Genomic DNA, 15,677 nt, shown 5'->3' with positions numbered 1-15,677 from the left:
GATAGGGTGCGGTGATATGACAATATGTATGCTGCAGCTTTTTCTTGGCTGATTCTTAGTCAAATTGCTCCTTGAAAAATATTTACGAATGTAAATATTATTCCATATTGCATTGATTATATACCAAATACAGATATCATTTTTTTCTCCAGATTAGATGAAAATGAAGTGCCACACCTTTAACCTGATCATATTTATGTCTTCCTGTTTTTTTCTCCACTTCCTTCCAGATTTAACGAATCCTGCTTATTTTGCACCTCATATTACACCTCTAGATTCATGATGTCAAATATTGTTTTAAATAAACCTGGTTCTGTTTTTGGTTTTTTTCTGGACCAATGCCAAAATACGGTCAACGTTAACCGCCTGGACACTCGTGTTGCTTTGATAAATCCAACAGTGAGAACATGTTTATTTGATTACATTTGACAGATGTGTTTAACGCTTCCAGAATTGCTTTTGAGTCTCTGGAGCTTGCAAGAAGCAAATAAGTCATTTGCAAGAATATCCTCATTAGGTAGCCCTAACAAATATGAATGATTGGGGAAAAAAAAGAAGCTTACACCAACAAAAATAAATAAACTTCCACCAGCTGCCTCAGCAGGAAGGAGCGGCTGGGTAAACAACTTCACGTCTAATGAGGAGCCAGTCAAGGTGAACTTATCCCACAGCAGCATGGAGAGCATGGTTCTACAGAAGATACAACGGTTTCTAGTTTAAACCCCCATTAATGAGATGATCGTTTCTTGGATTAACCCTTGCAAGCTCCATCCTTTCTCAACTTCCCTCTGCAGACCATATCGCAGAAACCTGTTGGCAAAAGAGTACGTGAATTAATAAATACATGTATAGTGAATGAATGGGATTATGTCAAATATATTGACCAAGATTCCGACTTATTTGGCGAGAAATAAAATAAAAAGTCCTACGTATGTAAGTTTTTAGAACATCCACGCACAGTCTTGCACTGTCTGGATGAGTTCAGCTTTCAGCCAACACAAAACGAATGCATGTTTGGAATGTGGTGCCTTCCTTCACCTTTGACCTCTATGAGAAGTGCATGACCTAACCTTTGATGTGTCTGGGTGAAGGGAAAGCTTACTGGGGCAAAGTGTATATGCTTGAAAAGAAAAACATGGGTAACACCAGAAACGTGCTTACTCTTAATTTATCTCCATGAAATTCATGTTTGACAAACCAAAGAGACTTTCTTATTTCATTTAAAGCATCGCCTTCGAAGAGTTCTGTCTGAGGTAAGTTCTGACTTCTCTTAGTGACTTTTATGATATTGTGATTGATATGTAATTCAGTTTCACTCAGTTTTCACATTTTGTACACAAGTTTGATCGTATAAATTGAAGCTTGAAATTAGTTTAGGTTTTCTTCTAAAAAGCTCAGCCAAAGCAGTACTTACTTTGACCACTACACCGAAGGAACAGTCAACACAAAGTATCTACATTTGAGGGAGGGAGAATATTTATTTTCACCCGACTGAATTTTAGATTGTTAATATTCAACTTTTAAGATTAAAAGGCGGGTTCGGGGTTCAATTCCTTTCTTGCATATCGCTTGTGGTGAGCATGCTGATCTTCCTATTTCTGTAGTCATACTAGCATGCAACTAAGTTAATTAGCTTCCCATGATGTCATAAGCTTGTTTCTTTTCCCTGTTGTCCCCCATATAAACATAGTATACATTATTCATTCAGAGTTTATGAATAAAGCCAAAGCTAACTCCACTTCCAAGGAATACATGTCTACCTCAAATGTTATCATGGTCTCTAGAACATTATGAACAGGCCCGGGGTGGGTAATCGGGAGAATCGGGAGAGTTCCCGGTGGGCCGCTTCATTTCTGGGCCGGTCGAGAATTTTATTTGTTGACATTTGTCACGTTAGTCCATCTTCTCTTAAAGTGGGCTACACACGTTCAGCATTCTGACACCGCAGCCTCTGCATGGGTTGTACCATGCGAGGAACTTCACCCCTCCCAAATAATAGAGTTGGTTCAGTCCATTATGGAACTCAACCAACTCAATTTGGGAGAGGAGAACTTCACCCCTCCAAAATAGAGTTGGTTCGGTCCTTAGCCGTCTTTTCCAAAAGTTTTCTCAGCTACGGATAGCTGGGCCGGCCCGACCGCAACGATCGCGTCAGGGAGGATGGACGGGAGGAAGAGGGCCAGGTTGAAAAAAAGAAAGGCATTGGAGGAGTATGCTGCCAAATGTGCCAAGCTTACAGATTTATTTTCAAGAGGACAAACACAAGTGGCAACTGGTAAAGAGAGACAAAGGCCTAATGATTAGCAACATAACTATTCGGCTAACGTTGTAGCCTTGATTAATATCATTGTAGCGTTGTCAACCTATTCTCAAGCAAAATATTAAATTGAATTAAAATATTAGCCTTTTTATATCACCCAAAATATGGCGATCCATAGACTTTGCAAATATTGATATATACTATTGATATTGATATTGAAGTATGCAGTAATATCACTCTTAATTTTTCTTTGTAGCTTCGGAGCAGCAGATAAGACAGTCTCCTGCTGAAAATGATGAGCCCGACATTTGCAATGAGGCCATGACGACAGGGACAGGTAGAGAGGATAACAGTGGACACTATATGAATTAAAGTTATATATTCTAAGAAAGAGCAGTACAGTACTTGATGAACCAATATGCTTTTTTTACTCAGAAGTGGGTGTAGTAAAGGAGTAAGTCACCACTATATAATACTCATGCAGAAAAATGACAATGACCATGACAATGACCATGACAATGACGGCTCCCATGAGGTCTCACTCCAACAAATCTGGCCTACTGCCTAATCTGAGTCTGACACCCCTGCTACGCCCTTCTGCCTTTTTTAATGTTGTGCATATTTTTTGTTAACTTCTCATCTTAAGTGGATTATTATTGTTGTATTTAACCGTTACATTATTTGTTGGACCATGGTATTAATAAAAGAACTACAGGATAGTAAGAGCTGAACTGTTGCTTCATTTATCCAATTTCCACTATAGGCCTACCATGAAAAAAGTGGGCTGGTCTTGAGCCTGAAATTCCCGGGCTGAAAAGTGGCCCCACTCCGGCCCTGATTATGAACATACAATCTAGGGTTGGTAATATTGCCATAATAGCAATATTAATAACATTATCCACCCTAAAAATATAGTCCAGCAAACTATTTTCAAATAAAAAATAACTAGCCACTAAATCTAGCGTGAAATTTAATTTTAGGTGTGAAAAGTATTGCAGGTATGTAGGTGGGGAAAGCTTCCTCCAGACTGTGTCTGCATTTCTGTCTGATTGAAACAATGGTTGGCTCTGTGCCCACTGCTTTAATCCACCCCAGTCCCCCCGGCTATAGGTCAATACGTTATATGTCATACTTATATGATTATTGGATGTTTTATGAACCGAAACGCAGGTTTGTTAGTGTGAGCCAAAGTGCTCCAACCTTCACGCCTCAGCGTGTTTCCCAGCTGTGACTGGCTGTGGCTGTATGGCGGCGGGTTGCTCTCTCTGCAGGCTCAATACAAGCAGGCCCCAAAAGCCAACCGAAAACCACCCAAATGATCCGCGTTATCGACCAAGAGCAGAACAAAGTTCACCAACAGCTCACTCTGACTTGTCTGGCTTTAGAGGCGGGGGATAGAACCCACACATCTGCAAGATGATACATCTGCGCTTCAGTTCCTCCGAGGAGAAGCCGCCGTCTGCAGAGGGAGTCCAGGAGAGGAACAGCGGTTTGTGGAGAAGATGGTTTCAAATGAATCGCAATCTCTGGCGCCGGTGTCCTGCGCACAGGCTCTGCTCGGCGTTGGCTGTTCAGCGGTCGCCCTCTTCACTTTTCTGCTGGTTCGCCAGCTCGTCAAGCAGAGAAGACCCCCGGGCTTTCCTCCTGGTCCCTCAACCATCCCTGTGATAGGGAACATCATGTCTCTGGCCACCGAGCCGCACGTCTTCCTCAAGAAGCTGAGCGAAGTGCATGGGCAGGTAACGACTCGCGCTCCTTTGTGCTTTTTTTTAACTCTGCAAACTGTGCACACATACACATACACGCATGCATGCATGCATGCACGCGCACGCACGCGTTGGGAACTAGTTAGAACAAAAGAGAGTCGCCCGAAAATGTTGTCTGGAGCATTTGGAGGAGCATTCAGGGACAGAGAGTTTCTTTTAGTGGCAAGTTGTGCTGTTTATTTATTTAGGGGCAGAGTTATATCTTGTAAATGGAGAGATAACCTTATCGGGGTCAGAGTCTCATTCACTCACTGTCCTGTGCAGGAAAGTTGATGAAATAAAAAAGTCTTGAAAACCCAGTTCGGACACTATGGCGACAAAGAGCGGAAGCAAAATGTTACATCATGGCTACAACACATATCTTGACACAGACGTGTGTGCAAAGAACAAAAGTGCAGTGCTCATGTTGCAATGTGTACCTTTCAGATTTTCAGTCTTGACCTGGGAGGCATCCTGACGGTGGTGTTAACAGGATATGACTGTATCAAGGAATGCCTCTACCATCAAAGCGAGGTGTTTGCCGATCGCCCATCGCTGCCTTTATTCATCAAAATGACCAAAATGGGTGGTAAGATCATATCATAAGATTGCAATGCATACTATTTCTCACGCAACCGTATCTGAAAGATTGCAGTTGGCATGATATAAACTCACCTGCTTCGCTTCTTTCTCCTCCTTCCAAAGGGCTTCTCAATTGTAAATATGGCAAAGGCTGGATTGATCACCGTAAACTGGCGTGCAACTCTTTCCGTTACTTCGGCAGCGGCCAGAAACAGTTCGAGAGGAAGATCTCAGAGGAGTGCATGTTCTTCGTCGACGCCATTGACGAACACAAGGGGAAGCCCTTCAACCCCAAACACCTGGTGACCAACGCCGTGTCCAACATCACCAACCTGATCATTTTCGGACAGCGCTTCACTTACGACGACCGCAACTTCCAGCACATGATCGAGCTCTTCAGTGAGAACGTGGAGCTCGCGGTGAGCTCCTGGGCCCTCCTCTACAACGCCTTCCCTTGGATGGAGTACGTGCCCTTTGGAAAACACCAGAAGCTGTTCTGCAATGCTGCCGAGGTGTATGACTTCTTGCAGCAGGTTATAAAGGAGTTTTCCCAGGGCAGGGTGCCACAAGCACCTCGCCACTACGTCGATGCCTATTTGGATGAGTTGGAGCAGAGCGCAGGAGCACCCGACTCCTCTTTTTCCAATGAAAACCTCATCTACTCAGTGGGTGAGCTCATCATCGCCGGCACAGAGACCACGACGAACACCCTGCGCTGGGCCATGCTGTACATGGCTCTCTACCCCAACATACAAGGTCAGTTGTAGTAGAAGCATCGTCCTAATGTGAGAACATTTGACCCAGAGAGAGATTTGATGAACATCCGTTTCAAGGCTGCTGGAGATATAATGCTTATGTAATGTTCTGCATGAATGAATGCCTGACGCTATTTGTTTTTCTCTTCAAAGAGAGGGTGCACAGGGAGATCGACAGCGTGCTGACCAATGAGAGAGCTCCCACTTGGGAGGACAAACAGAAGATGCCCTACGCGGAGGCTGTTCTGCACGAGATCCTACGCTTCTGCAACATCGTGCCCCTTGGTATTTTCCGTGCCACCACCCAGGATGCAAAAGTCAACGGTTACTCAATTCCCAAAGGCACCATGGTGATCACAAACCTCTATTCAGTGCACTTTGACGAGAAGTACTGGAACGATCCAGGTGCTTTCTCACCACAGAGGTTTCTGGACAGCAATGGCAACTTTGTGAAGCGGGAGGCCTTCCTGCCATTCTCCATGGGTTAGTCCTTCTTTTTTACTTAGGTTCCAATCCTCTTGATAAAGATGATTGTGGCTTTAGGTTATTTGATGAGTGAAACTGACAGGTGATCACAATGCTGCCATCCAACAGGAATGAGGTCTTAAATACACTGAATTCACACTTTAGCTTCATTTTTCTCAATGCAATCTTCTTCCCGCTAGAGATGAAAAGCAAACGTAAAACTGCATGTATCATGTATAGATCAAAACATCAGATCGACATAAAATCCATACTCTCCTTTGCATTACAAGAAAAAAATAAAACAAATACGCTGTTTATTAGAGTTGACATATGTTCTCTTATCTCTCTCTCTCTTCTGTAATTTCCAATATAGTCAATTATGATCCTAGTTCGTGGGTCAATAAGCAGCAAAAATATACCCAGATTTCAAAAGAAAAATGTGCAGAAATGAAATATCAAATGTGTTTGCTTCAGCTGGAGCATCTGTTCATGATTTTCATTTTGTTCAAGTTTCTGTTCTCATTGTCTTCATGAACACAATCCCCAGTTAAACACATGTGTTCCTCATCCGTAGAGTTTGTGTTCCCCGATGTATTTATTGTATTTCTGAGGACAGATGATGTGCTTGTGGGTGTATGAGTCTAAATGAATGAACTTTCATTTTTCAGGGAAGCGGTGCTGCCTGGGCGAACATCTGGCCAGGATGGAGATGTTCCTCTTCTTCACCACGTTGCTGCAGAGGTTTCATCTTCAGTTTCCTCCAGGAAGCATCCCATCGGTCACTGCCAAACTGGGCATGACATTACAGCCCAAACCTTACTCCATCTGTGCTGTCCGCAGGCAGCAGAAAAGTCCCTGCTTGTGACACTCCTTATCATAATTAGGTAAACAGAACTGTAATACAGCTTGTTCAAATGTTCAGGTATTAAAATATTTTGCACAGCAATGCAACCACACGATACAGGTGCATTCAAACTACGTCACAGTTTTTCCAAAAGACTTTCAGCGATGAAAGTAGCTCTTTACATTTGGACATTTCATCCAGTTTATTCAATTACTATTGAATTATTTGACTGAGCAATATGCACGTTTGCACATTAGTTTTAAGCAGCAAGGGAGGCGACAAAACTTGATGCTGAAAGACATTCTGGGAACACCTGTGTGCTATTGATTCAGTTCTCTGAGCCCAGAAAATGAAATGTCTATGAACCTTGGTGCGGTGGCGATGGGTTAGTTGTACGTCAATGATTAATAGTAAGTACACCTATGATGATGGATCATAGCCCTGCCTCCTTCAGGTCAGACAAATGACACCACTGATTTGTACGTGTGGGGCTAAATTTGGCTTTTCAAGAAAGTTCTGAACACTGCGTGTTGGATCTGGATGTGTGCCATCACCTGGATGGACCCTGACCCGCCCTCAAGGGATTACGCTCTTCGTAAAATGTGCCTCTTGGAAGGCAAATGCCACCCAGGTGGATTTCTAGGAACTGACTTTGCAACACTGGTTTCTGCTAAATGGTGCTTCTCAGTCTTAACAGAGTACTGCATTCATGTTGGAGGTTAATGTGTGTTTGTCCATTTTTTTTGTTTTGTTGCAATACTGGTAGTACAAGTTTTTGTGTGTGTATTCATAAAGTCTTAAGATATTTAAAACTTGCCATGTCATCTTTTAGCTGCTGCTAAATTACATAGAAAATGTACAGATATCTTATATTTTCGACATATGTGTTATCCACATGATAAGACCGCAGATCATCCCTTTGAATACTTGCAAAAATAATGTCAGCCCAATGATTCAGTGACCCAAGTCCCAGGACAACGTACAATAATCATTCGTGGTCATACATTTTAAACTGTTCATAAAAAGCAGCTGCGTCCGCCATTTTCTAAACTTGACCTCTCCCCCTTTGCTCTGCTCCCAGGACAAAAAAAGCATTTGGAATTCAAGACATGTGCTTTTTGTTCTGTGGCCATGAATTAAACAGAAACAAAAAACATTAGCATCAATATGGAGGAATGGTTCATGCAAAGCTGATCTCATTTTCTCTCGGTTCTTTGAGGAGAGGGGTTTACAGAATGTTTTTGCAAAAAAAACTGGGTTCTGCTTCTGCCGAACCAATAAAGTTGCAGGTCATAAATTGAGAACCATAAGTTAAAAGACCCTGTGTGGGAACCCGAGGGAAACTGCCGAGTCGGGGTAATATTGTCTGAGAGTTTGAGATCTTTTGCATCCACTTTCTTTCTGCATGCAAAGATCTGAGCCTTTGTTAATGTGCGTGCGCACACACGCACACACACACACCTCTGCAGAGTATGATGCCCTTCTATAAATAACAAGGGCGTACGTTGTTCTACCAGATCAAGCGCAACATGTCCAAGCGTAAGGGAGATGTCCAAGGGAGATGTCAATCAAGCAGTTGGTACACGCCCACTGGCCGGAGAGGGGGTCTAATGAGGCGTGTAAATGAAACAACCTGTGTGGGTCTTTAAGGTTAGACTCTTCTGTTTATTTTGGGGTGTCATGGACACAAAGAGAAGGGAATGTTGTTATCGTATATTGCAAGTTCAGAGACACACACACACACACACACCAATACAAATCAATGAGGCAGTCTGATACTTTAGGGATGGTGTTTTATGACAGCTATAAATAACAACAACAATCAGTTGGCCCCACAATGTAGATAAGGGTGAATGGTTACATTAGACAAACGTACGTATATTGATGCTACATAAGGGTAACAACCATTCATAGATGTATTTATGGCACAATCATCAGAGGACACTGAAAGACTGCACAGTGAGAAGCCAACAAACCTTTACAACGTAATGAGCCGGAGTATGCCGGGTTGGGAGCTACCGAGGATTTATGATCCAGCATGGCTCCATGTGAACACGACTGACGACAGTCGTCAGAATGCACATGGCTCTGACCCGAGTCTCACTCGGACTCTTGCCACCGTCACTGCCCCTTAGAGCCCGGTGACATATTGGATCTCAAGATGAACAGTACTGGAGCCCAGAGAGATTTTTGCCAATCAGTTTATCAAAGCCCACAAACTACTGTATGTAGGTAAAGTTTGGCACGAGTTGGGTCGACTGAGACAACAGTGATAGAGAGATAATGGAGAATACAAGAGTGGTTATGAAACAGAACAGCGGGAGGCTGAAACCAAGTGAAAAACCTAAATCAAAACACCAAACCCCACAGTTCCACACCTGTATATAGAAGTAGATACAAACTCTGGAAACACAATGGTAATTACAGGATCTCAATGTACAACATGACACCTGCGTGTAGAAAACGGATGCATTCCTTTTATTATTTAAAAAATATATATATGCACATACTCTTTTGTACAGCGGCTAAACACTTGTTTGGTATTAAAATGTGCACACCTGTATCTATTGTTTTGTCTTTTAAATATTACCATGTTGATTTACACTTCTTAACATCGTCTCCAGAGATTATGATTTTACTAGGTGATAAAGGAACTAGGCATAGATTCGGCCTTCCCTTTCATTTAACGTTTTAATCTAGTGGAATGCCAAGAGTTGTTGAGACAAAAATAGAGAACTAATATATATATATATACATACATGTATGTATATATAGATACATACATATATATGTATATATATATATATGCATACATATATATATACATACATATATGTATGTATATATATATACACATACATACATATATATATATATATAGTGAAATGAACCCTGGATCCCTGGGTTTGGCAAAATCAAAGAAATAATGAGGAAAGAGAGTTGGGTGAGCTTTCAACTGCTTGCTTAAAAACAGAGAAGATTGAACATTGAAAAAGAAATGACCTAATAAACGTTGATAGAACTGCAACACGGTGTTGCTGAAAGAGAGGCGCTCGCAGTCTGCTAATAACGGAGATGAGCGTTTCTCAGTGAGGTTGTAAAAAGGTTATGCAAACAGTGTATGGATGGCCGACAGACAGCACATACTGGACGCTCCTCTGGCAGAGGATTTGCATTGCTTCAATTGGTTTGTCGTCAAGTTGTTCATTGAGGGATTACGTAATACTTCAATCACCCAGATTACAATGTTCTTACTTTTTAAAGTGATTTTTTTGTAATAATGACATAAATTCTTGCAAAATAATTATTCAACTTTGTGTGAATCCTGAGTATCCTTTAAAAATAATATTTAGAATCAAAATAGGAAAATGAGGAATCCATTCATTGAAACAGCGCTCCTGATCTCAATGTTAAATAAAACACCAGAGGACATTTCACTGATTAGAAACAAACCCTTACTGAAAGGACGCACAAACATACACACAAATTACATACTAATAATTAAAAATGTGCTCTCTTTCTCCCGACGCATTCTCTCTATCACATTCCCGCCAAAAATATTCACACACTCGAAACAAAATGAAGCAAGGAGAGTTAAAGAATCCCCCCTCCCCCTCCCCCCAAAAATAGACGGGTGGTATACATGAGTAAAAGCATCAAAAATGATGCAGATATAATGCTATTAGTCAGTCAACATTTCAAAATTGTCTCTGTGACTGAGTCTGATACAGTGTTTTGTGTCGCCAGCAAGGAGAGAGAACTACACAAGCCGAGGCTCTGGGCCAATAAGGACTTAGTAAAGGTTTAGGCAGGCACATTTGATATATATATATATATATACTGTACATATATAAATATATATACATATATATATAATTCAAAAATATACCTGACATGGGGGTTGAAACAGTCTCAGTCTCTTGTCTTTCCATGTTTGAACTGTTTGCTTTGGTAAAGGGTATCAATCGCTTCATAATGTCACTTGATTCATTATTTTTCCTCCATCTTTCAATTTCAAATAGACGGGAATTGTTTTGTACCTAAGGGAGGTGTAAGCGCTTTGTATTCAAGGCAGCATCACAGCCAGGTCACCAAGGAGGGAAAGTTAATGCTGGACCCCGTCCACGCTCTACTTCGTTGTCTCCTGCACTCCTCCGCTCTGGGGCGGTTGTATTCTGGGTGCACTCGACTCTCCACGGGGTGAAAGTGCATAGGAGTTGGGCTCCCACCGTTGCAGCAAGGATCCGCTCACAGTAGTAAGGCCTTTTTGTTTCTCCAAGATCAATGTGACTGCTTAAGCATCCGAATGTCTGCACAGTGACTCTTTCGGTGTGTGTGTGTGTGTGAGAGAGAGAGAGAGAGACAGAGAGAGAGACACAGAGAGGGGAAGAGAGAGAGACACACACATAGAGACAGAAACACAGAAAAAGAGAGAGAGACACAGAGAGACAGAGAGAGAGAGACAGAGAGAGACACATTGTGACAGAGACACAGGATGAGAGATAGAGAGAGGAAGAGAGAGACAGAGACACAGAAATGGAGAGACAGAGAGACACATAGAGAGGGGAAGAGAGAGACACAGAGAGAGAGAGAGAGAGAGAGGGGAAACAAAGTGTGTTTTATGTGCATTTGCGTCTGTGTGTGTTCCTCAGGTCCGTTGGTCAAGGCAGCTGGTTGAGTGACTCATGTCCTTGTCCTGCCTCGCCACTGTTCTCTCCGTCATCCTCCTGCTACTGACGCTCCTCTCCCTCCTCCTCCTCCTGGATGACCTGGATGTCATCCGACGGGGAGGCCGGCAGGCTGGCCGGCAGGCTGGGGAGGAGGCCGTCTGGCTGCTGCTGCTTGCCGAGCTCTTTGCTCTTCTCCTCCTCCTCGATGGTCTTCTTCCACACCTTGTGGTTCTCCGTCAGGTGCTGCATAATACTGCAGAACAACCTGCGGTGGCTCTTTCTCCTTTCTGCAACGAGGAAAACACAACAAAACAAATCGAGATTGGCTTTCTGCGATCTGTTTTTCGAGGTAAACCTGACAATACTGATGAGCTGTCGGTGTCTTACTTGGTGCCAGCTCGTCCTCTAGCTCATCATCTTCATCCTCATCTTCATCTGTGTCCGTCTCCACCTGCCCCGCCTCACTGTCTTCATCTGATCCCTCTTCGTTAATCCAGTGGCCCGGGAGCAGGCCGGCGGCGTCGTAGGAGTTACAAAGTGGTCCTACGATGTGAGTGATGAAGGACTCCTGTAACTTTGCCAGCTGCGGGGAGGAGCGGTCCATGAAGGGGCTGATGGGTAATCCCAGCATAGCTTCCTCGTCACCCTGCAGATTAGACACAACGATTATGGTTATAAATGCCTCAGGGACACAGATCTTTAAGGAGCCCTGACACAAACTACAATGACAATCAGGGGAAGAACAATAACAACACAAATATAGTTACACTTTCTAACTCATATTTGTATTGTCTGTTGTTTTTCATTATGCAGAAAGAAAGGTCCTCCTGAGACTATTAATTGTCATATATTTTAATTTGTTTGGATAAACTTGCACATCTGGGATGCACTAATAGGGATTATTGGATGTCACTAATATAATGAATCATCCCTTTGGTGTCTGTCCCCTTTCCCTTGTGTAACCTCGCTGTTGAATTGTTTAAATGTGTCAGATGTTTCTCTGGAGGCATTTGTGCTGGGAAGAGAATTACTGACATACTATGTTAACGACAACGGACCGGACAGACAACCCGAAGATATAATGCCGCAGATGTCGCCGGGCATGGAGGCATAAAGAATGAGGTATCCCCTTTTATAGACAAAGATGAACGAATGAAATGTGTGAACTGAAGACCCATGAGCGGTCCGTACCTGCTCATAAAATTCATTGACGATGCCCTCCGTCCACTTGAGGTGCAGGTCACGGACTTTGGCCGGCCCATTGATATCTGCCAGCTTGATACACACTTGGCACACCAGCAGCCTGTCGTTCTCATTGGTCCAATCAATTCCTGGGCTGTTGACATCATTCACCTGTTAACAAACAAACACTCAACTTATTTTCCCTGCATCCACGATGCTTTGTACTAGCTAGTCACTAGTAACTAAACGTTAACGTACCATCCTAATCTTTCAATCAATATTTTGCCAGATATTAAAGGACCAATACATGGATAATGATCTATTCTAGTCATATACAACGGTTACGATTTCTTCATCTCAGACCTTGGCATTGAACTCAGCCAGGAAGTCAAAGTGCTTCTTGAGGTCTGTGGCCAGTATCGCCTCGATGACGAGGAAGCGAAATCGCTTGAACTCCACATGATCCAGGTTGACCAGGAAGTTGAACTCTGGCCGGGACAAGTAGAGGCTCCAGGCGGACGCAGCGTGGTGGTTCTCCAGCACCGACCTGTCATTGTAGAGCACCGCCTGCAGCACACAGGAGGGAAAAGCCAAGTGGTGAGAGAGGGGAAAGACCGCAGGCGCACGAGAGTCCTACAACTTCCTCACAAATGATAATACGTGCTTACATAATACGTCTGCACATGCGTCACGCCACTTTTTATGGCTTTAAAAATAGAACGCACTCAGTAAATGAGATAGACCGGGTGTGAGGGGATTTGGTCATAAAAGTAGAAATGTAACCGCCTCAAACGAAAGTATAGCTAAGGTAAGAGAAATGTTAAGAGCGGTTATGAGAACATTAGATGCCACATCATTAGCAATCAATAGGTTCAGAGTTCCATCTCGCTTCTTTTAACCTGCTTTCCTGGGACTTCTACAAAAGCCAGACAGTATGAGTGCTATCAGTGGTCATGTTGAGAAAATACAATATTTAAACAGTGGCATGCAGTTAACCTTTTCACCCCTCATTTACATGACTGGCCACAGTGAATGAGCCAACTGGGTGTTATGTGGAGTTAATACTACATATGATCTCCTCTTGAGACTCCGTTTGTACAGTGTATTTAACTTTGTGTTTATCGGGACATTAAATATATTGTATTTGCCTAAATCTGTGAAGTTAAAGATTAACTGTGAAACTAGTGTTTCTGTAGGGTACTGTAGTGTTTCTAGTTCCGCTAATACAGCGATAGGCAGTCAAGGTGAAAGAAATGATTATGCTTTAAAACCTTAAATAAAATTGGATATGCAAGCAGTCCATTGTGTGTGGCTTAGTGCATGTGTGGGTTGATCATTCAGGACTATTTGTGTTGAGTGGCATTTTTTTTCTGCTGACAGACATGCAGCATCCAGCAGGAGCCACTCAGACAGACTTTGTCACCACTGCAGGGCGACAGCTGTGTCCTTTAGTGTTTGTACAAAGGGCTCGTCTGTCGGCTTTAAGACCTCCGTGTCGTATCTGCCTTCCTGTTGCAGACCTGTCCCTCACCGTGGAAAGGTTAACTGAACAGACAAATGCTGAGAGGCTCCAACATGTTTGTCCTTTTCATTAATATTAATATTATAAATACTCATGCTGTGATCTAAAAAATATATATATTTTTGTAATTGTCCGTCAGTGTTTTATTTTGTATGTCTGAAACTTTGTTTTAATGTGCTATGCTGTTTTGGCTAGGACACGCTCGTAAAGGAGATTTTAAATCTCAATAAAGCTTTTCCAGGTTAAAAAATAAATAAATAAAATAAATAAATATCAATGGAATATATTGTAGATTTCTTTGCAAAGCTTGGACAACAGAAAAAATAGTGCACATACACACGTATGCAATTTTTGGGTGTAATAGAAAAGTTTAAATAAAAGTGTTCATCAGGATAGCAGGCAAACCGGTCACCGACTTTGAGAAGTAAAATTAGTAAACTGAAGTTCAATTTAGCGTCAAGGTGGCCGGTTTAAAAAGGGAACTAATGACACAACAGTTGAAGGTCATTTCCATAAACCCATATTTTGAACATTGGATCCTTTGTTTCTGTAAACACAAGTGTGTGTGTGTATGTGTTCCGGTGAACTTCAATACGTTTGTCAATGTATTCCACAACACTTTCAAGTACCAATAAAAGCGGCAGGATACCTGAGATGCATTAGTGGCTACTAGAAAGGCATTTGTGCGACCGGGATGGTCATAATCGTGCATTGCAGCTGCTACATAAAGGGCCATGAGCTCCAGGGCAGGTATGTTCCAGGCCAGGCAGCCGTAGCTGTCATCTGAAATCGAGGAGCTTTTGGAGTTGGCGTAGGAAATCCTTCCTTGAGAGATCCCACTATCTGAATCTGGAACAAGACAACAAACATGATGGATGTCAATGTCGACAGCGATGAAAAATAAGGTGTAGATCTACATTGTCATTCTAACGTATCTCTATAAAGCAGATATTGGATTGAATGCAAAACAGAGGGGTTATGGACACACACACACACACACACACACACACACTCACTGCTCGACTAAATTTCTCATATTACTGCTATTTTCTCCTCCCCCCCTCTCCGTCCCTTCTTATCAAATGACAGCTGCTCTGGCGGCCTCAGTGTTAGACGTCAGCGCATAAGCCCCAGGTCATTTCTAACGGAGCTCAACTATCATCAGTAGAGACAAGCCTGGGAATTTCTCGGTTTTAAACAAAACCATCTGCAGATTAAAGGCCACATCTCAAAAAATAAGGCATTTAAAAAAAAGTCACAATCAAAATCAGTCAAATGAATTGTATTTCTAACATGGATAAATTCGGGTGGCCAAATAATAATCACTTTCTCACGCCCAATAATCTGAGCCCACCTGTGTCACTTCCTGTCACATGCTCGCTGTGAATCTGCTGGAACCCAGGGATTGGTCGAGTGGTCAGGTACCAGACAGCATGGAGCACATCAGTAGCATGGACCCTGTTGTGATCTGTAACCATGAGAGTTTAAATTAGTCTATTGTAACATGTACAGTGCACCAGCACACACTTCAAATGTCCGATCAATTATGGATAACTATAACTGCAGCTTAGCTTGGCCACACCATAAACAACCTGGGCTGACATAAAAAACAAATCAAATGTGAGTCTTTGACTTCCTTGAACACTACGCAG

General features: G+C 42.5%; 2 protein-coding genes and 1 long non-coding RNA gene across 4 annotated transcripts in view; 2 read left to right on the top strand and 1 right to left on the bottom strand.

The window, feature by feature from the left end:
• The first annotated feature begins 1,818 nt into the window (after positions 1-1,818).
• On the top strand, positions 1,819-2,991 carry LOC130193074 (uncharacterized). The gene is made up of 2 exons (XR_008831507.1): positions 1,819-2,275; positions 2,517-2,991. It is a non-coding gene; the product is annotated as an uncharacterized LOC130193074 (long non-coding RNA).
• A 387-nt stretch (positions 2,992-3,378) lies between these two features.
• On the top strand, positions 3,379-7,899 carry LOC130192723 (vitamin D 25-hydroxylase). Its single transcript, XM_056412852.1, has 5 exons — positions 3,379-3,999; positions 4,453-4,594; positions 4,711-5,343; positions 5,496-5,825; positions 6,476-7,899. The coding sequence occupies exons 1-5, from the start codon at positions 3,763-3,765 to the stop codon at positions 6,670-6,672; spliced, it is 1,539 nt and encodes a 512-aa protein (XP_056268827.1). The 5' UTR covers positions 3,379-3,762; the 3' UTR covers positions 6,673-7,899.
• A 525-nt stretch (positions 7,900-8,424) lies between these two features.
• The window catches only part of pde3b (phosphodiesterase 3B), a 46,750-nt gene continuing 39,497 nt past the window's right edge, over positions 8,425-15,677 (bottom strand). For both annotated transcript variants that reach the window (XM_056412670.1, XM_056412669.1), the window contains exons 11-16: positions 15,380-15,493; positions 14,675-14,874; positions 12,867-13,070; positions 12,513-12,674; positions 11,709-11,967; positions 8,425-11,608 (exon numbers count right to left, since the gene is read on the bottom strand). In XM_056412670.1, coding sequence (XP_056268645.1) covers positions 11,382-11,608; positions 11,709-11,967; positions 12,513-12,674; positions 12,867-13,070; positions 14,675-14,874; positions 15,380-15,493 — 1,166 coding nt within the window. In that variant the 3' untranslated portion in view covers positions 8,425-11,381. The remainder of the gene's footprint in view (positions 11,609-11,708; positions 11,968-12,512; positions 12,675-12,866; positions 13,071-14,674; positions 14,875-15,379; positions 15,494-15,677) is intronic.

This window comes from Pseudoliparis swirei, chromosome 4, assembly GCF_029220125.1.
Source record: "Pseudoliparis swirei isolate HS2019 ecotype Mariana Trench chromosome 4, NWPU_hadal_v1, whole genome shotgun sequence".
Taxonomy (NCBI): Eukaryota; Metazoa; Chordata; class Actinopteri; order Perciformes; family Liparidae; genus Pseudoliparis; species Pseudoliparis swirei.
Note: the sequence above shows the minus strand (reverse complement) of the source record. Positions and strands in the feature narration are given on the sequence as shown.

What these genes read in the sequence shown, in the direction of transcription:
- LOC130192723 (XM_056412852.1), top strand. Translation starts at nt 3,763, where the DNA reads ATGGTTTCAAATGAATCGCAATCTCTGGCGCCGGTGTCCTGCGCACAG. An exon ending in TCTCTACCCCAACATACAAG is followed by an intron (nt 5,344 to 5,495) that starts GTCAGTTGTAGT and finishes TTCTCTTCAAAG; the next exon opens with AGAGGGTGCACAGGGAGATC. An exon ending in CTTCCTGCCATTCTCCATGG is followed by an intron (nt 5,826 to 6,475) that starts GTTAGTCCTTCT and finishes TTCATTTTTCAG; the next exon opens with GGAAGCGGTGCTGCCTGGGC.